Raw genomic sequence first — 21,511 nt, forward strand, 5'->3', positions numbered from 1 at the left:
GAAAATCAGAATCAAGAAACCTGGACTCTGCCATTAACAAGCTGTGTGACCTTGGAAAAGTAACTTGACCTGCCTGTGATTCAGGGGTGTTTTTCAATTGTAAAATCAGGGGAGTTACTAAACTCACAGGTTTTATTTAACCTTGAGCTATTTTTCTTTTTTTTTTTTAACATCTTTATTGGGGTATAATTGCTTTACAATGGTGTGTTAGTTTCTGCTTTATAACAAAGTGAATCAGTTATACATATACATATGTTCCCATATCTCTTCCCTTTTGCGTCTCCCTCCCTCCCACCCACCCTATCCCACCCCTCCAGGCGGTCACAAAGCACCGAGCCTATATCCCTGTGCTATGCGGCTGCTTCCCACTAGCTATCTACCTTACGTTTGTTAGTGTGTATATGTCCATGACTCTCTCTCTCGCCCTGTCACAGCAACCTTGAGCTATTTTTTTACCCTCCTTTAAAGAATTTCAAACTGCCACAGATTTTAAGGAGAGAGGAATGGGAAGACTCTCTAGCGCACCAAAAAAAACAAAAAGTTCAAAACAAATCCAGAGAGAGCCAAGTAGCAGCTATAGCTCAGTGTGTTCACGTATCTATGTGCCAGGCACAGTCTCGGGCACATGGAGTCACTCACTGTTAATATCTAAAAATTAAATTATATTTGTTTATTAGGTAACATCTATAAATTTAAAATATTCAAAAGGATATGCAAAGACAAGCAATGTTCCCAACTAGCATCCCCTCCTTTCCCCAGGTACTCAGGCCTCTTCCCAGGGGCAACCAGGTTACCAGTTTCTTGTCTATTTCTAGAATCATTATGTGTATAAATAAGCATATTATAATACTTATTCTTCCTTTTTTTGCTTATGCAAGTGATAACATACGCTATGCTCTCTTCTATACTTTGTTTATTTCACTCAACAATATATCTTGGAGATCATTCCATATCAGTGCATACAGAACTGCCTTATTCTTTTTTAATGCTCATTGTTGTTAGAAATGTAAAATTCCATTGTATAGTTATACTGTAACCAGGTACCTGTTGATGGACATTTAGATTACTTTCAGTCTTCTGCTATCACAAACAATGCTGCAATGAATATTAGGTGCTTACTTGTTTGTCTCCTTCTTGTCTGTATTTAAAAAATTAACTATATTGAAGCATGTTTTGCATATTGTACAATTCACCCTTTCTAAGTGTTCAGTGATGTTGTTAGTTAAATTTATCTAGTTGAACAACCATCTTGATAGATCAGTTTTAAAACATTTTTCTCACCCGCCAAAGATTCCTCATGCAGAACATTTGGAGGTTCCTTAAAAAATTAAAAATAGAGCTATTATATGATCCTGCAATCCCACGCCTGGGCATATATCCAGAGAAAAACATGGTCTGCAATGTTCATTGCAGCATTGTTACAATAGCCAAGACATGGAAGCAACCTAAATGTCCACCAACAGAGGAATGGATAAAGAAGATGTGGTACATACCTACAATGGAATATTACTCAGCCATTAAAAAGAATGAAATAATGCCATTTGCAGCAACATGGATGGACCTAGAGATTGTCATACCGAGTGTAGTCAGACAAAGAGAAATATCATATGATATCGCTTATATGCAGAATCTAAAAAGAAATGACACAAATGAACTTATTTACAAAATGGAAACAGACTCACAGACTTAGAGAACAAATTTATGGTCAGCAGGGAAGGGTCGGGGAAAGGGACAGTTGGGGGTTTGGGATTGACATGTACACACTGCTATATTTAAAATAGATAACCAACAAGGACCTACTGTATAGCACAGGGAACTCTGCTAAATATTCTGTAATAACCTAAGTGGGAAAAGAATTTGAAAAAGAATAGATACATGTATATGTATAACTGAACCACTTTACTGTACACCTGAAACTATCACAACGTTGTTAATCAACTATACTCCAATATAAAATAAAAAGTTAAAAAAAAAGATTCCGCATGCATGTTTATTGTTAATTAGTGTTCTCCCCACTGCCCGCACCTTCAGCAACCACTAATCTACTTTTGGCCTCAATCGCTTTTTTTGGACGTTTCATATAAATGAAATCATATACTATGTGGTGTGTTGTTTCTGGCTTCTTTCACTGAGTATAATGAGAATTCCTTTTAGGTTCATCTGTGTTGTACCATGTACCCTACTTTGTTTCTTTTCATTATCCATAGTATTCCGTTGTATGGCTAGACCACATTTTGTCTGTCAATTCACTAGTTGGACATCTAGGTTGTTTCCAATGGACATTTAGGTTATTTCCAATTTTTGATTATTATGAGTAATCCTAAGAATATTTATGTACAAGTCTTTGTGTGGACGTATGTTTTCATTACTCTTGGGTGGATACCTAGGAATGGAATTTCTGGGTCTTTTGGTAAATGTATGTGTAACTTTTGAAGAAACCGCCAAGTTGTTTCCCAAAGCATCTGTACCATTTTACATTCCCGCTAGCCGTGTCTGAGGGTTGTTTTTTTCCATAGCCTCGCCCACATTTGACTCTCTGTTTTGTAATAGCCATCCTAGTGGGTGTGAAATGCTATCTCATTGTGGTTTTGATTTGTATTTCCCTAATGACTAATGATGTTGAGCGTCTTTTCATGGGCTTATTTATTCATTTATTTAGCCTCTATTTCTCACATACAACCCTAAAATCATGCCCAAGAAAGAGCACGACGCTTGCGCTCCAACAAATCTGGACTCATATCCCAGCCCTGCCACTTGCAGGCAGTGAGGAATTAGGTTTGTTACATCAACTCTTTAAAGTCACCTTAAGCTTCCAAGTCATTATCTGTGAACACCTTCCTGGTAGTTGCACTGTGAGGATTAAATGAGATAATGTTTATGAAGTGCCCAGCCTGGGGGCTGACGCATAGAAGGCATCCCAAACATGCTGTCTCTCCACACCTGGTCTGCCTCCCCAGATTTCCAGAACCCATCTTTGTGAAGGGTGCTTTTTGCTAACGTGGGACTGGGTACTAAGTGACAGTGGGTGTGGCATCCAAAGCTGGAGTAACTGACAATGGCCAATTCAGGAACCCAACTGCCCTTGGATTAGGCTGAGTCGTCAGGATTAATCCCTCCTGTCCCCAGTGAGAAAGCACGGACAGCTAGCTTTCCTGCAAGCCCCAGAAGAGCTGCTTACCCATTATCTGCAAACGGGCTGAGAGCTCTTCCCTGACCCCTTCGGTTGACAGCAGCCATGCCACTGGCTATCTGTGTGAGGGCAGATTGGCCAAAACAAAACTTGGCATCAGTCGAGGGCTTGAAATGTTCAAAGAATTCTCCTATTACCTCTTACCTGTTCTCCACCAATGTGACAGGGAGATGTTTTTGTAATTTTGCTGATATTAAACCCAAAGCTCTTGTTAGCAGCTTACACTAACATAGTACTTGCTATGCTATTCAGAAGAGCTTGTACATATACTCAATTTTCCTAACAACCGAAGGAAGCAGATACTGCTCTTCTCTTCATTTTACAGTTGAAACGGAGGAAGAGAGAAGTTAAGCTAGTATGTGGCAGAGCTAAGATTTGAACCCAGGAATCCGGGCCCTTCATCATCACATCCTTCTCCTATTCTCTTAAGGAGTAGATACTCCATCGTGGAGTATCTATCGAAATGTAACATGTGAATATTCTTATCCAGCAATTCCATTTCTTGGTATTTAGTCTAGAGAACCACTTATGTGCCCAAGGAGGCATGTACCAGGAAGTATTTTGAAACACGTTTGTAAGTCTGAAAAACTCCAGCCAAGCTACACGTCATCAACACAAGAAGAGACAGATTAAGCATGGTATTGCCATTTTATGCAATACTGATATCATCAAGCATTTAAAAAAAATAACGCAGCCCTTTATGGACTGGACTGACCTTGTAAGACTGCCGAAACTTGATAAGTAAGATAAGCCAACTGAATGGCAAGTATGTACAATTTAATGACGTATGTACAACAACAGAAAAAAAAAGATATATATATTTAGATGACTCATATGTAAATGGATGGAAAAATGCCTGAAAGGACGGCAGACCCTTCCGCTTGAGAAAGTACTGAGATGGAGGGATAGTGCTTGTGGGAGACCAACTTTTTTGTGTATTTTAAAGAATACAAATGTATGTATTTAGGCTGTAATTAAAGGTAAACAAAAATTTTTAAAAAGAAAGCAACTTGCTTTGGACTACACAGCTAAAAAAACAAAAACAAAAACATGCAAATCTTGTGTTCATTCCAGTTGATATGTTATCACTCCAGGACTGTCCATGAACCCCACCTTGGCCCCCTCTGCTAATTTCAGTATTTCGTTAGTTATCTATCTGTAGCAGAGAATGCTAAATCTGTCTTCAAGGGTTCTCGCCTTCGGAGAAGCAAGGAAACATGAACCACAGCCTGACTTAACTGTCCTTTCCTTTATAGTCAGTGCCCCGTGGCCAGGATATGTGGTGACTGAACCAACTATGTGAGTCAAATAGCGTGTTTGTCAGTGTTGTAACCTGTGGGACTTTGCCATCAGGGAGCCGTCAGCTGGGAGGAGTCACGGATGGCACACAAGGTCTTCGACGTCACCCCAACTCTTGACGGTTTCATTTGTCCTTTCTTCTCTCTCCATCCACAGCAGTGGCCCCTGGGAATGGGAATAGTCGTGTCTTGTAAATTACTATTACAGGTGAATATTATACTAGGAGAAATTTTTAGACATGAATTAGTATATCACTTAAAAAAAAATCATTGTGGTAACCCACAGCAGAAAAGGAAATTGATGAAATGAGTGAAATCTTTCCTTAAAGCCTACCGATTACCATCTTGAAAACCAATCATGTAACAGATTCTTCCTAGACTATTTACATACATTAGAGGATTAAGCGCTTTACAGGCAATAGCTCATTTAATCTTCACAACCACCTCTGAAGAATATACAACTATTATGCCTTCATTTTACAGATGAGGAAGTTGAGCCACCAAATAATGGTGACGTGCTTATTGAGTTAGAAAAGGGTGGAGCCAGAATCTGAACCCAGGGTATCTGGCTCTAGAACTCTTAGCCACCTGTGTTATGTTGCTTCTCAAAAATGTTAAATGGAGGGACTTCCCTGGTGGTCCAGTGGTTAGGACTCCACTGCAGGGGGCCCAGGTTCAGTCTCTGGTCAGGGAACTAAGATCCCACGAGCTGCACGGCATCAAAAGTGACAAACGGAAATGTTAGAACTAAAACTTCTGACTCGTAGTCTGCTGCTTTTCTGGGATGACCCTAGCTGTATGCCACGTCCAAATCGGTACACTAGTTGGAGATACAAAACGTGTAAGTTGCACAGTTCTCATCTTTGGGAAATTTACCACACCAGAAATAAACACACAAAATATATTTACGTGGAAGATGATTCTAAATCTAAGACTGTCTCTAAATTTCCACTGTTTGGATAGAGCGAAATGTTATTTCCAAGCCTGGGGCTCCACAAAGGATAGGCATGAAGCTAGCGCTATAGCCAGAGGACAGAGTGGAGAGGGTCCTCTGGGTTCAGACAGGCTGGTGTTCTTAGGGCTGCTGTGAGGTGTGCGCTGCACAGCTCCAGGGCTGCCTCTCACACTGAAGATGTCAGCCCTTGTGGCTCTGAGGGGGCCCCAGGTGATTGACCACTGGAGCTAGGTGATCTTGAACACACTGCCGAACCTTTCTGAGTCTCAGGTTTCTCATCTGTAAGATGTGGGTGGTATTAATAACCGTTTAGGTCACTTAAAGGAGATTAAGTGAAATAACATACCTGGTGACTAACCAAGCATTTAATGCCGACTTGATGAATTCGCGCTTACTCAAAAATGCCAGCCCACGCGCCGCCCTCCCCGGGGCACCTGCCTGCTTCTCAGAAGGAGCTGTAGTTTCCCAGTTTCACCTGGAGAAATACCTCCCACCTGGTGATTCCTTTGTATTGAATCAACTCCTCTTTGGGGAGGCAAATATGCACACACTTTTTGAGTCCAATAGGAAAACAACGTTGAAAGAGGTGGCATTGGCCGTAGGCTCATGCAGTTTTCCCTCTCCGACTGGGCTGTGGCCGCCCTGCCATCCCCTAGGACTTGAGGTTAAAACCATGGCTGCCCTCCCTGGGGCATTGGCAACATCTGCAGACAATTTTGATTGTGACCACTTGGGGAAGGGGTGCTATCGCTTCTAGTGGGTCGAAGCCAGGGATGCCGCTAAACGTCCTACGATGTGACCTCCCCCCATAACAACGTTTCTGGCCCGGATGTCAGCAGTGGTGGGTGAGAAAGCCTGCCCGGGGACTCCCAACCCACCGCCAGACTGAGTGCAGCCCCCAGCCAAGGGACCACGCTCCTTCTCTCCCTAAGTACCACTCATGGGGTGCTGGGGTTTCTCGAATTCCTGAGAAAAGTCAGAGACGTCCCAGAACAAGTGGTGATGTTGGGGATTTTTATTTTTCAGGTTCATGCGGCATGGAAAGATGACGGACTCAGGAGGGCCCCAGAGACGCACACGTTGATTTTTATCTACTTTGCTTTCCCAGAAAGCTCCTGAGAAGTCAGACTCTGTGCATAATATCGGGTAAGCATCTCTAGCTCCTCACCCTCTGAAATCTACCTGCAGACCAGGTTATTTGGTTCACAAGGGCATTGTTAAAGGATCACCTGGGAAAATAACCTGGGAAGTTAGTTCTGAGTCACTGATTGAGCAACTGAATCCTCTATGATTTTTTTTTTCTAGAAGATTTCTTTGAATGCCTTTCTGGACACGTTTTAGTGATCTCCTTTACTACCCATTGTGATTCTTGGTTAGGCAACGCCCACACTGGTTTTTTTTCCAGATAATTCACTCTTTTTTGTTTTGTTGTTTTGTTTTTTGCACACACATATATTTATTAATCACACCTTTTGTGCAAAGTATTTAATCCTTAATAAGAATATAAATATATATAAAAGGTATGTTTTGTTCCCTAACTTTTTTTTTTTTTTTTTTTTGGTGGTACGCGGGCCTCTCACTGTTGTGGCCTCTCCCGTTGCGGAGCACAGGCTCCGGACGCGCAGGCTCAGCGGCCATGGCTCACGGGCCCAGCCGCTCCGCGGCATGTGGGATCTTCCCGAACCAGGGCACGAACCCGTGTCCCCTGCATCGGCAGGCAGACTCTCAACCACTGCGCCACCAGGGAAGCCCCCTAACTTTAAAAAAAAAAAAAAATCTTTATTGGGGTATAATTGCTTTACAATGTTGTGTTAGTTTCTGCTGTATAACAAAGTGATCAACTGTATGTATACATATATCCCCATATCCCCTCCTTCTTGTGCCTCCCTCCCACACTCCCTATCCCACCCCTCTAGGTGGTCACAAAGCACCGAGCTGATCTCCCTGTGCGATGCAGCTGCTTCCCACTAGCTATCTATGCTACACTTGGTAGTGTATATATGTCCATGCCACTCTCTTACTTTGTCCCAGCTTCCCCTTCCCCCTCCCCATGTCCTCAAGTCCATTCTCTATGTCTGCGTCTTTATTCCTGTCCTGCCCCTAGGTTCATCAGAACTTTTTTTTTTTTTAGAATCCACTCTTAATTTCCTGTGGTGCATGGGAATGGCATGAATAACTTCACTTTAGACAATTTACTGAACTCTTCTTTATCACCTTTTACTGATATCCCCAGCCTGCCTAAATTCATCTCCCCACTGCTTGCCTTCTTCAGCTATGCTGGTCAGCAGTGAAAACGTTAAAACCAAGACATACATGCCCAGTGGAGGGAAAGCAGAGGGCTGGAATTCCCCCCTGACTGGAGAATAAATAATCCAGAACTCCAGAACTGGTGCCCACCGTGGGAAAAGGGATTTATTATTAAAAGAAAATAGAAGTGAAATAATTGGGTAGGGAAGTGGTATATTGTAGCTTGTGAGTTGTTTTCTTTTCTTTCCTGGATTATGTCTACCCTTGAAAACATGGAGGGCACTGATGGCCTTTCCTGAGGGATGACAGAAAACTTTTTGCCCCCGATCCCTTTTTCTAAGTCCAGAGAGGAGAAGAGCCAGCCTCTGAAATGGCTGTGCTTCCTTAGCAGAAGTCAAAATAAAATCTCACCTTTCAATGTGGATGTTTGGGTGTAGGACTGTGCACCCAGACTCCCCAGGCCGAGAGCATAGCCCCCCCCCTTTCTCGGTGTTTGTCCATAGGCATCCGGATAGAGGAATGGGCTCAAGTCCACTACTGAGCCTTCAGAGTAGCCTCCTGTCTCCCTAGGAAGCCTCGGTGTTTGGGTGGACCCTAACCTTGGCTACCGGCCCCCTCACACATTAGCCAGATACTTGTGAAACGTTCTGAAAGTGGCTCTCAATATGCAACCTGCAGGTAGGCTTAAAAAACAAGGGTAGGGACTTCCCTGGTGGCGCAGTGGTTAAGAATCTGCCTGCCAGTGCAGGGGACGAGGGTTTGAGCCCTGGTCCAGGAAGATCCCACATGCCGTGGAACAACTAAGTCCATGCGCCACAACTACTGAGCCTGCGCTCTAGAGCCCGCGAACCACAACTACTGAGCTCACGTGCCACAACCACTGAAGCCTGTGCACACCTAGAGCCCATGCTGCGCAACAAGAGAAGCCACCACAATGAGAAGCCCGCGCGCCACAACGAAGAGTAGCCCCCGCTCACCGCAACTAGAGAAAGCCCGTGTGCAGCAACGAAGACCCAACACAGCCAAAATAAATAACTAAATAAAATTGACTCTTTAAAAAAAAAAAACAAGGGTAGGATTTTTGGGTGAGATTTCCAGCAAGTAGAGGGAGAAAAGAGAACCACCCACAAGGTACAAGATACCACTTCCCTGTGCAAGTCTCATTTGCGGCTGATTATTCAGCTCTATACCACACGAAGGGAAAAAACCAGTCAGCCAGTAAGAAAGCAGAGGACTCAATCAGCCCTGCTCTGGCTGAAATGAAACACTGGAGCCCAAGAGATCAGAATGAATTCCCCAGGCTCAGCTCATGCATACTTGATATAATGGCTACAATAAAAGTCAGGAACACACACAAAAGGAGCAATTAAATGCTTCCTGAGAAGGAATCTGATAAAACTGATGGGAATGGGAACCCAAGTCTGATCAGAACAGGCAGAAATGAAATATGATCAGCAGCTTCCTTGATAGGTTTTCAGGGAAGCTCATTTTTGGTGGTTTAGTCATTTGTTTGAAAGAGACTCAGGTAAGCAGCTGCTGGAGATGTGTCCCTGCACGCAGGTCTGTCTGCTCCTGGAGCCAGGGATCAACTATGCAGGTGCTTACCTGGAGGAGAAGGAAAGAGGTAGCGCAGCTGGGAGACCCCAAATTAGAAGAGACATAGAGAGGAAGGGAGAGGGTCCCTGAGCCCCCCTCAGGTCCTGTCCACTGACTTTCTTGTTACTCCCGCCCCTGACATTTTTAGCTCTCCCCCTTCTAAGCCTTAGGAGAACATGGAGTTTTTCTCTTAATGGTCTCTGGGGTTGCTCGCCAAAGATCGTGTGATAAGACAGAAACACAAGAATGTTCCTGGGATGGATTCAGAATGGTGTATTGCTCCCAAATACTGGGCTTTCCTCCGGTATAGACGGTACATTTTATACATTTTCAATGACATGGAAGCTAGTGAGAAAGCTCGTTGGCACAGGCTGGAAACCTTCCTGCCCTGTCTGTCACAAGGGGAAGAAAGATCCCAAGGGGTGAATGGAATTCCTGGGGGGTTTACCAGATTAGCCCCTTAGCATTACATCCGGTTAATGATCACCAGGGGAGGATGAACCCCTTCTGAGGGAGAAAACGTAGGTCAATTTTGTGATGATGTCACTCACATGTGCACAGTACCAGCCTGGGAAACCTACATTCCAAACTCCTTTATCCTTAGGAAGACATGGTTTTAGCTAATCTACTTTGTTCTTCCCTCTTTTGTACCGTAACATACACTCAACTCTGAGCACTGTTAAAGTATAATTTTCACTCCCATGCAAATACAGAGTGAACTTCAAAGATTTTATTCAATTCTTTGAATAAAGAGGGAACCAGAAAATATTAAGGCCTGGTCAAAGAACATTTGAGGAATGGGGTATTTATAGGCAACTTAATAAAGGAATGTTAGGATAAGATTGCTGCATTAGATAAAACACTGGTTAATGTCCTATAGGGCAATAAACCATAATTTGTGGGGTTATCTTGTCTGCTAGACAGAGATTATTTGCATCTCCATTGAATGCAAATCTGCAAGCTTATATGTAACTTCACTAAATCTGGGAATTTTAATCAATAGTAATCATTGATGAAACAAAGTACATTCCCCTACATAACTCTTAGATGGACCTTTGCTCCCATGTGACACTGAAACAAGATACCATCCACAGTTTTGGCTTCTTTTTAAGTTTTAGATAGTTTTTCTTAATAGCGTCTTAAGATTAGGAGCAACATTTTTTATTTTGTCTGCCCCACTCTCACCCCAGCACCGCATCATCTTAGGCATGTAACATGCCCAATAGTGTTTATTGAAGGATGCATTTTTTTTAAATTAATTTATTTTTTTTTGACTGTGTTGGGTCTTCGTTGCTGCATGCGGGCTTTCTCTAGTTGCGGCGAGCAGGGGCTACTCTTCGTTGCAATGTGTGGACTTATTGCGGTGGCTTCTCTTGTTGCAGAGCACGGGCTCAGTAGCTGTGGCTCACAGGCTCTAGATCGCAGGCTCAGTAGTTGTGGCGCACGGTCTTAGTTGCTCCGCGGCATGTGGGATCTTCCCGGACCAGGGCTCGAACCCGTGTACCCTGCATTGGAGGCAGATTCTTAACCACTGTGCCACCAGGGAAGTCCAAAGGATGCATTTTTATCAATGAGAGGAAGCTTTTCTAGTTCCCCAAGTGACATATACAGCATGTTTATCCCTATTGTTTATCACCCATTCTTTTTTTTTATCACCCATTCTTATTCATAGCTTTATGATTTTTTTTCTAAAGATGCTTCACATAATAAGAATATTCTTATTTCTTTATCGTCAGGTCAGCCCAAGCCAGAGGTAACTTCGTATAAGAATGGTCAAACCATAGATGAGTGTGGCATTGTCTCCAGTTGTGAATTCTTTGAGAATCAATATATTCATCTATTACATCTCTATTGGTAAGTGGGTGTGCTTCTGTGGACTGTTCACTAAGAGACCCATGTTCTGTCACGTGCTGGTTACTATGAGGTAAGGCCAAAAGATTGGCTCCTGTTTGGTTTTTGAGTTCTGCTGGATGCGATTAGCAGTCATCAAACAAGGCATCCAGCAATGACTCTGCTGAGCTCTGCCTGGTAACTCATCACACTCCTCTAATTTGCTGTCATTGATGGAATTACAACTTTATCTAGAATTTTACTCAAGGTGGCCCAGCCATTTGCATTCATTAAATGGGCTCTTCATTTAATCTTATTCTCTCTGGAAAGTTAAGAAGCTTCATGGGATTTCAGCATCTGTCGTGGAACATTTCTTGTGTAAGAACGGAAGGAAGGAGAAGTGATGGACCCTGACCCCATAGCAAGTTGGTGGTGGAGTTAAGGCTAGAAACTGTACCTCCTGGCTTGGTTTGAGGAAGTAGCGTGGTCCAGTATAGTGGTTTCTCATTCTTTTTCGTTCCCCCAAGAACTATGTGTTTGGATGAAATCAGGAAGCTCCATTTGTGAAGTAGAGAAATGAAAACTCCTCTGGTTGAAGCTGGCTGGGGAGTCTGTGCTCTTGGTCCCCAGTGCTGCTGGATTGATCTTCATGTCACTTATGGTGGCTCTGAGGAGACTGAGGTCTGCAGAGCATGGTATGAAAATGACTGGTAGGCATGGGTGTGTGTACATAGCCTCGGATCTGAAAATAACAAAGTGAAGACTTGGGTTTGCATTTTAGTTCTGCCGTTTTCTGGCTGTGTGACCTTGGCCAGTTACTTAACCTCTCTGAAACTCAATCTCTTCATCCCTAAAATGGTGGCTGAGAGAATTAAATGATTTAGTGCTTGTAAAAGGCTTGTTATAGAGTAGTTGCTCAATAAAAGCTTTCTTATCTCCTCATCTATGCCTTTGTTTCAAAGTAAGGTCAGAGGTCATTTTACCATGGTTGAAATGCCTGACTCAACTGGCTTATGGCATATCAACCTGATAATTCCAGACATCCGTTTATTCATTCATTATTTACTTTTTAAATTATATTCATCAAGCAGCTACTATACGGCAGGCATGTTGCTTAATGCCGGGGTCAAAGTGAACAATGTGAACATTGTCTGCACCCTCATAAAACCTCAAGTCCATCAGGGAAGACAAGTGGTAAACAAGTCATGCCCTCACGCTCCAATAGACTGGGAAGCAGCCCAACTGCCACGGCTGCCCCTCAGCCGTGGATTGGACTTCCTGCCTCTTCATTCCAATTTTGCCAAGGCCTTCCCCACTCTCCTCTTTACCCCATTCACCTTAGAATCTACCTGTACAGCTCACAGGCAATTGTAGTTACCCATGGATATGGTACCCAGCCTCAAACATCCTCTTCTCCTTTGCACAGTCCCCGCTTTGGGTGCTTATTTACTTCTCAGGATTAATGATTGTTCAGTAGACTGTGGGCCTCCTAAAGGCAGGAACCCTCTCTGTTTCACATTAATACATTATCTATCTATCTATCTATCTATCTCTATCTATCCATCCATCCATCTCAAATATATATTTGTTGTGGTAGTTGTGGTTGTTAGTTTGCTTAGATCAGCATTGGCAAGCTTTTCTATAAAGGGCCAGATGGTAAATATTTTAGGCTTTGAAGGCCAGGTGGTCTCTGTCACAACTCCTCAGCTTTGCCAGCATGGTGCTAAAGCAGCCATACACACAGACACACACACACAGACACACACACAAAAGCATGGTTGTGTTCCAATAAAACTTTATTTATAGAAGCAGTTGGGGGCCAGATTTGGCTTGTGGACCATAGTTTGCAACCCCTGGTCTAGATGGCAAGATCTTTGAGAATATACACAGAGTACTTTGTATATCTTCTACTCTTCCCTTGTTCCTCTGAGCATGCAATACATATTTCTTGATTGACTCATTTGGGTCTTACACTAAGCTAAAATAGTATACTCACTTTTTAGCCAGAAGGGAAGCTTAATGTGTATTCTTTTACTGATGAGATACCATTTAGGAATTGAGACTTGCTATTGTTATTTGTTTTTTTATAGAGGACCAGGAATATAGGCAAATCCAACATCTGTAGGGTGTTAAGGAAGTTAAGAAGTAGCCATGGTGAAGCCCCAGGGTCAGGTGGGCAGGTTACATGGGAGAGGCCAACACAGGAAAGAGAAACTTAGCAAGGGAGCTAGTGCTGTGGAAGGGGCAGGGGGTCCTCATTCTCTGCTCTGAAGTCCAGCAGGGCAGTGGTTTATCGTAAAAATGAAAGGTTAAATGTGACAGAATGCACTCTTTCCAAGTTCCTGGCCTGCCCTTTTGAAAAGTAGACCCCTACTGGGAAAAAGTATTCAGTCCTAAGGCAAGGAAAATGGTAGGGCAAGATAACAAAAGATGTGACTGCATTCTTTTCTGCTTAGTAGTAAATATGTGGGATACTAATAATTTTTAAAAGTTCGGGCTTTCTACACTAGTAGTTCTGAGCTGTAGCTGCCCATGAGCAGGGCAATAAAACCCACTAACGCTTGTCCTTCACCCTTGACAAAGTCAGTCCCCAGCCCAGGTGATTGCAATGTGTTGTCCAAGATGCAAAATACTTTACACCCGAAAACATTCATCTGCAAAGTAGTTTGACTTCTACCCGTTTATTAAGTGCTGGTTAAGAAAATGGGTGGGATATTGTGCAAATGCCTTTCAAAGACTGAAAGTGAGCTGTTCGTTACAATATTAGTCTTGAATTTTCTTGCCATTATCAGTGCACCATAAATCACCTGATTAGCTCATAGTTTCCCAAAGAAAAGTACTTTGCTTCACCTACCTGGCTTTAGTCCTTCAGTCGTTAAATCTGAGTTCTTAGATATTTGAAAGCTCCTGTTTCTGTGTTTCCCAGCTTTTTCTGGTTTAATAAACCTGATCTGCAGTTCTGCTTTGAGGCCAAGAGCCCTGCTTCCGTATTTATCCACACTCTTCATCTTGCCCCTTTCCTCAACCAGGTAGCACCTCTTCCCCCGTCCTTCCTGCGTTCTCCTCCTCATACCACCCTAATCTCGTACTTTGGGCAAATGAGACTACTTGGAGAGACTGATCAGTGCTGTTGTGACCTTTCCATTACCGCAGATCAAGTGTGCTTGGCAGACAAAAGACATGGAAAGCCAAGAAAGCATTCCAAGAGAGAGAAACATCAATGATAACAGTATGGTTTGCACTGTAGCGTGAAATTTTTTTTTTTTTTCCCTAAAGACATAGGGGTCGGGAGGAGGGGAAGAAAATGCAAATATTGATAGATGTTTTCTACCTCATAGTGAAAGCAAGTCACGAGGACGTGTATACAAATGGGGAACTGTGGTCTCTTATGAACACAATTTAAAGACAGGCAGCAAAGCAACAGATAGAAATCTGTCCAGGAACCCACACCTAGAGAGAAACACTCCTCTCCGCAGCAAGGAGGCCTCTTTGGATGGTCACGGTCACGTCCACCAGTGCTGAGAGTGAGCCCAGGTTACAAGTGAGGCAGAAAGGAGGGAGGCGAGGGGGGTGGCCAGGGCAGGAGCTCCGACAGGGTTAGAGGGATGGAGAAGCAGTCCCTTTTTTTTTTTTTTTTTTTTTTTGCGGTACCTGGGCCTCTCACTGTTGTGGCCTCTCCCGTTGTGGAGCACAGGCTCCGGACGCGCAGGCTCAGCGGCCATAGCTCACGGGCCCAGCCGCTCTGCGGCACGTGGGATCTTCCCGGAGCGGGGCACGAACCCGTGTCCCCTGCATCGGCAGGCGGACTCTCAACCACTGCGCCACCAGGGAAGCCCAAGCAGCCCCTTTTGATCTCTCGTCAGCTCAGACCTGGCATTGGCTGGGCTGGAGGCGGACCCTGCAGAAGGCCTGGTGGGAACAGTGGCCGGGAGAACTGCACAGTCATCGCAAGCCAGTCTGCTCATATGAGTATGGGTTGCACAGGGCGCCCCAAATTCGTGTTCACCTGGAACCTCAGAAAGTGACCTTGTTTGGAAATAGGGTCTTTGCAGATGTAATTATTTAAATGAAGATAAGATCATACTTAGATTAATATGGGCCCTGACTGGTATCCTTATAAAGAGAGAAAACTGAAAACTGGTGTCCTTATAAAGACACAGATGGAGTGTGAAAACAGCCACGTGAAGACAGGCAGAGATTGGGGCGATGCAGCTGTGAGGTGCGAAAAGCCCAGGATTGCCAGCGGCCACCCGAGGCTGGGAAGGGGCAAAAGGAGAGATTCTTCCAGAGAGCCTTCAGAGGGAGCTGAAGACCTGCTGAGACCTTGATCTTGGACTTCTGGCCTCCAGAACTGGGAAGGAATAACTTTTTGTTTTATGCTGTTCTTTTTGCGGTAGCTTGTTATGCCGGCTCTAGGAAACTAATACGTGGTGTGTCTGAGCATTCTAAAAAAATGCTATTTACCTACCTTGGCATAGGGCTGACCAGCTTTACCTGATAACATAGAGCTGGTTCCCAAGAAGATAGCAGCTGAGTTCATCCAGGCCACCTGGGAGGCATCTGTGGTCAAAGGGCAAAGAACATTTTTCCAACTCTACCATAACTGGGTATTTACTCAAGATTTTGAAGGGAAAAAAATCAATATGAAGACTTCCTGGGTCACTTATGTTTATGCCCCCAGGGAACATATGGCCATGTCTGGAGACATTTTTTTTTTTTTTTTTTTTGCGGTACGCGGGCCTCTCACTGCTGTGGCCTCTCCTGTTGCGGAGCACAGGCTCCGGACGTGCAGGCTCAGCGGCCATGGCTCACAGGCCCAGCCGCTCCGCGGCATGTGGGATCTTCCCGGACCGGGGCACGAACCCGTGTCCGCTGCATTGGCAGGCGGACTCTCAACCACTGCGCCACCAGGGAAGCCCTGGAGACATTTTTGATTGTCACAGCTGGGAAGGGGTGCTACTGGCATCCGGGGGGTAGAGGCCAAGGAGGCTGCTGAATGTTTGACATTGCCCAGGGCAACACCCCCCAGCAAAGAACCAGCCATTCTATAATGCCAGTAGTTGCTGAGGTTGAGAAACGGTATAATAAACCACCACAAAACAAAACAGAGGGCCCTGCAACAGCAGCAGCTGATTATTTCTCACGAATCTGTGGGCTGGCAGCGGTTCTTCCCCTGGAGTTGCCTGGCCCACTCATGCTCACTCATGGGCTTGAGTCAGTCTGGGGATTGGCCAGGCTGGAAGGTCCAAGATGGTTTCACCAACAGGTCTGGTAGTTGATGCTGGCTGTTGGCTGGGCCACCTCAGTTCTCCTCCACGTAGACTGTTACCCTCCAGTTGGCTGGAACTGGTTTCCTATGTGTCGGTCTCAGGGGAGCAATCCAGGAGAAAGCTGCAAGCCCTCTTGAGCTCCTTCACAACACCATCCCCACCACGTGCCCTGGGCCAGAGCAAGTCACAGGGCCAGACCAGATTCAAGAGGCAGGAAGAGAGAGGCCACCGCTTAAAGAGTGGAGCAGGAATGTCACGTTGCAACAGGGTGTACATAACTGGGTGAGAGGAATTAGTGGCCGCATTTTGTAATCTACTGTACCCTTAAGAGTTTAAAATAACTTTGCTGCTTGTGAGCTGTGTGGCATTGAGCAAGCCAGTTAACTTCTCTGAGCTTCAGTTTCTTCATCCGTAAAATGAGTGTTTGTGATGATGTATTGAGATGATTCACGCAAAATGATCAGCGAAGTGTGCAGGTCAGTGCAACAAGTATTCGTTGTTACTAATTATCACTTCCTGAAAGTCTTGTGTTCCCAGAATTACTCTGAAAGAATTACTCTGTCCTAGCATATAATACCAGGTGTGTTTAGAGCCAGAATAATTTTATATGAGTAGTTTTGAAAATGTTAGAATCAATGGAGAATTTTGAAAGACAAGAAGGAAATGGATATTTAACAGGAGAGCTGTAACCCAGACACAGGGTTGAAGATGTTTTTGTCATATGTGTTTACACTCCAAACCCTGTTTGGATGGTTTTTAGAAGGTGGAATCTGTGATTTTAGTGAAGTCTCGGCCTTCTCAGTTATTCCTCACATCTGGATGGACAGACAGACGCCAGGAGTCTTGGGACACTCCTGAAGCCACTCTGGTTTGTAGCTGGCAGAAGCTTGTTCATAAGTGCTTGTTGTCTGAGCCAAAGACTTTGGCCCCTGGAGGGACCCTCAGCCTCCTTCTCTGCCCAGGGAAACACAGATTCTTTCCAAACATCTAAAAAACATGAGTTGCTGGTTATAAATGAGGCTGGGCAAATGAGTAGTGGTGAATCCGTTAAGAATATCTCCATTCCTGGAAGAAACACCTCAAGGCATGCATCCTGCTAAAGGTAGAAGTGTTACCATCAACTTCACTTACAAAGGACAGGAGATTATATCCACCTTGAAAGCAAGGATTTGAAGCCAGGTTGTCTGGATTTAAATCCCAGATCTCCCTCTTACAAGCTGTGTCATCTTGGGCAAGTTACTTAACCTCTCTGGGCCTCCACTTCCTCACTTGCAAAATGGGGATAAAGATAGTACCTCCTCTATAGGGTTGGCACAGGGATTAAATCAACACATGCAAAGAATTTAGAATACTCTATAAATAATAGTTACTTTGTGCCATCTGAACGTGTTCCCCACACTGAACTATAATTTTGGAACTGATTAAAAACAAGACAATTTAGAGGTAAGAAAGGTAGCTTAATAAAAAGGAATGAAATAGTGCCATTTGCAGAGACGTGGTAAGTCAGAAGGAGAAAAACAAATATTGCATAACATCGCTTATATGTGGAATCTAGAAAAATGATACAGTTGAACTTATTCACAATGCAGAAATAGAGGCACAGAAGTAGAGAACAAACGTATGGATACCAAGGGGAAAAGAGGGTGGGATGAATTGGGAGATTGGGATTGACATATATACACTATTGATACTATGTATAAAATAGATAACTAATAAGAACCTACTGTATAGCACAGGGAACCCTACTCAGTGCTCTGTGGTGACCTAAATGGGAAGGAAATCTAAGAAGGAGGGGATATATGTAGACGTATAGCTGATTCACTTTGCTGTACAGCAGAAACTAACACAACATTGTAAAGCAACTATACTCTAATAAAAATTAACTTAAATAAAAAAGAAAGGTAGCTTAGTTTGGCAGTGTTTTTCCTCTCTGCTATTTGCCTCTGGGAGGATAAAATATAATTAACACGTTTGATCAAGGACCCACTGGGTAGAAATAAAGATGACTGAATCTTGCTATGTCTTGGCTAAGAGGGAAAAGGCATTTCATCCAAGGTCAGAAAGCATTTTGTGAACTTCGTGTTCCCGTGAGCTTAAGTAGGTGTCACAAGTCTTAAGGAGGAGTGGTAGAGCTTTCTGGCACCAGGAAGGCCTCTGTGTTCCCAGCACAGAGCTGGAATGGGCTCCTGTGGCATTCTTCCTGAATGAATTCAGCAGATACGCTTTGTGGCCATTCCTCAGACCACTGCCTGGAACATTTCTGGAGTGAGTCCCAAGGGTGTGACAAGAAACACCCATTTGGTCCCCAGGATGATAGGTCCGTGTTGATAATCTGCTGTTCATCACCACATTCCGGTTTTAACTTTGGTAGGTAAGTGTCTCAGTGGAGTGGATGGTGATGGGAACCACGCCATGGGACACTCAGCTTTTCCTGTGTGCTCGCTCATCCTTTCCTGGGGACCAGACTTGGGCAGTTGCTCCCACCATGGTGCTGACTCTCAGGGCAGATCTATGCTAGTCTGGGGGCAGGTGACAGGTCAGTCCCTGAGCCCCTCCCCAGATGGTGGGACAGCCAGAGAAAGATGCACTAGTCACTGGAAATTGGACACACGCTGAATGGCTCGGGAAAGGCCATTCCATCGACACCTTCTGAGAACTTAGAGAGGACCAATAACATGAGGGAAGTTCTTGGGCCAACTGGGGTTCAGTCTCACTTTGTAATCACAGAATCATGGGCTGACATTTCTGAGGACTGAAAAGATAGTGAGAGAGAGGAAGCGGGGGTCGGGGTGGGGAGAGAGGACAAGCTTTCTGGTGTCTCTTCTCATAAAGGCACTAATCCTGTCACGAAAGCCCCACCTAATCACCTCCCAAAGGCCCCGTTTCCAAATACCATCATATTGGGAGTTAGGGCTTCAACATATAAATTTTAGGGGGACATAGTTCAGTCTACAGGATTGCCCCAGATATGGAAGGTGTCCCAACCACATGCAGGGACAGGCTTGGACCAGGCCAGTGGGGGTATAGGGGGGACCACTGGTTAAGGATCAGAGATTTGGGCTTGCCTGGTAGTGCAGTGGTTAAGAATCCGTTTGCCAATGCAGGGGACAAGTGTTCGAGCCCTGGTCCAGGAAGATCCCACATGCCGCGGAGCAACGAAGCCCGTGCGCCACAACTACTGAATCTGCACTCTGGAGCCCGTGAGCCACAACTACTGAGCCCACGTGCCACAACTACTGAAGCTCGTGTGCCTAGAGCACATGCTCTGCAACAAGAGAAGCCACTGCAATAAGAAGACCGTGCACCACAACGAAGAGTAGCCCCCGCACGCTGCAACTAGAGAAAGACTGCGCAGCTACGAAGACCCAGCACAGCCAAAAATAAATAAATTAAATAAATAAATTTATTTTTTAAAAAAAAGAATCACAGATTTGCAGCACTCTGCGAGGCCATGTGTAGACACTTGCAAGGGCTGGCTCCAGAGTCATAGCGCCCAGGTTCAAGTGTCAGCCTCTTAATTGGGCATGTAGCTTAGCTTCTATCTGCCTCAGTTTCTATATCTGTAAAGTGGGAATAATAACAGTATCTACCTTGCAAGGCTGGGGGAAGATGACCTGAGATAATACACATAAGGTTTTTAGAACAGTGCCTGTTACTTAGCAAATGCCAGGTAAACGTTCACTCTTTTTACCCTGAGGTCTTTTGTGATTTGTTTGACACAGTTAGTCACTCTCAGTCATAAGAGTTTGAAAGTGCAATCAGGCTGCCTGCCCGTTTCAGAGAAGATGAGGTCAAGCAGATCTTGGAATTCTTGAATGAGAATCTTAGTGCAGATTCCAGAGCTGGTATAGTGTGACCGCTGCTTATATAGGTGTTAAAAAGCCAGGCTCCGTCCAAAGACATGGACTCTACCCAGGTAGGCAGGACAGATGCAAGACTGTATGTGAAGCTTGGGGCAACGATTCAGTCCAGATCTTGAAGTATTAACTCAGTTCTGAGCCATTACTGAGCTCCAGTGTTACTCAGGCCCACAGGGCTTTTTCCCTTGCTCTTCCCTCTACCTGGAATGTTCTCTCCCCAGATAACCCCATGGCCAGTTCTCTTACTGCCTTCAGGTTTCTGCTGAAAATCACCTGATCACTGAGACCTTCTCTGACCAGCCATCTGGTCAGAAAAAATAGCACTCACGGGCTTCCCGGGTGGCGCAGTGGTTAAGAATCTGCCTGCCAATGCAGGGGCCGTGGGTTTGAGACCTGGTCCGGGAAGATCCCACATGCCGCGGAGCAACTGAGCCCGAGCGCCGCAATTATTAAGCCTGTGCTCTAGAGCCCATGAGCCACAACTACTGAGCCCGTGCACCACAAGTACTGAAGCCCGCGTGCCTAGAGCCTGTGCCCCGCAACAAGAGAAGCCACCTTAATGAGAAGCCCATACACTGCAACAAAGAGTAGCCCCCGCTCGCCGCAACTAGAGAAAGCCCGCGTGCAGCGACGAAGACCCAACACAGCCAAAAAAAAAAAAAAAAAAGAAACAAAATAGCACTCCCTGCCTGCCCCCAGCGTATCCTGCCTTCCTTATCTTGCTTTCCTTTTCATGTAGCATGTGACGTAATGTATGTGTGTGTACACACACACATTTAACAGCTTTGCGTAGGTATGTTGGATACACAGTGAACTCTGTGCATTTAAAGTGTTCAATTCGGTGAGCTTTGACATGTGCACACACACATGGAACCATCACCGCCACCAAGAGAGTGGACACATCTGTCCCCTCAAAAGATCTCTCGATGCCCCTTTGCAACCCCACTTTCCTGCCCTCTCTGTCTACCCATCCTCACACAACAACTGATCTGCTTTCGGTCACTGGAGACTAGTTTGTCTTTTCTATAGTTTGTATATATATGCGATCGTGGAGCATGTACTCTTTTGTAGCTGGCTTCTTTCACTTCCACATAATTATTTCGAGAATAACCTGTGTCATTTGGTGTGTCAGTGGTTCATTTCTTTCATGGCTGAGCAGTGTTTCTCAGTTTCATGGTTTGGATCTAGCAGAATTGTTATTCCGTTGAGGGACACTTGGGTTATTTCCTGGCATGGTATATATTTATTTGTATTTTTCTTTGTCG

General features: G+C 44.6%; 1 protein-coding gene across 1 annotated transcript in view; it reads left to right on the forward strand.

Annotated features, from left to right (window-relative positions):
- Positions 1 to 6,473: 6,473 nt before the first annotated feature.
- Positions 6,474 to 21,511, forward strand: part of ALPK2 (alpha kinase 2) — a gene marked incomplete at both ends in the record, with an annotated part of 115,820 nt that continues 100,782 nt past the window's right edge. The window contains 3 exon segments of the mRNA XM_082853600.1: positions 6,474 to 6,524; positions 6,528 to 6,575; positions 11,001 to 11,140. Of these exon segments, the coding sequence (XP_082709726.1) occupies positions 6,474 to 6,524; positions 6,528 to 6,575; positions 11,001 to 11,140 (239 nt within the window).

Source organism: Leucopleurus acutus (assembly GCF_964270905.1).
Source record: "Leucopleurus acutus genome assembly, chromosome: 13".
Lineage (NCBI taxonomy): Eukaryota > Metazoa > Chordata > Mammalia > Artiodactyla > Delphinidae > Leucopleurus > Leucopleurus acutus.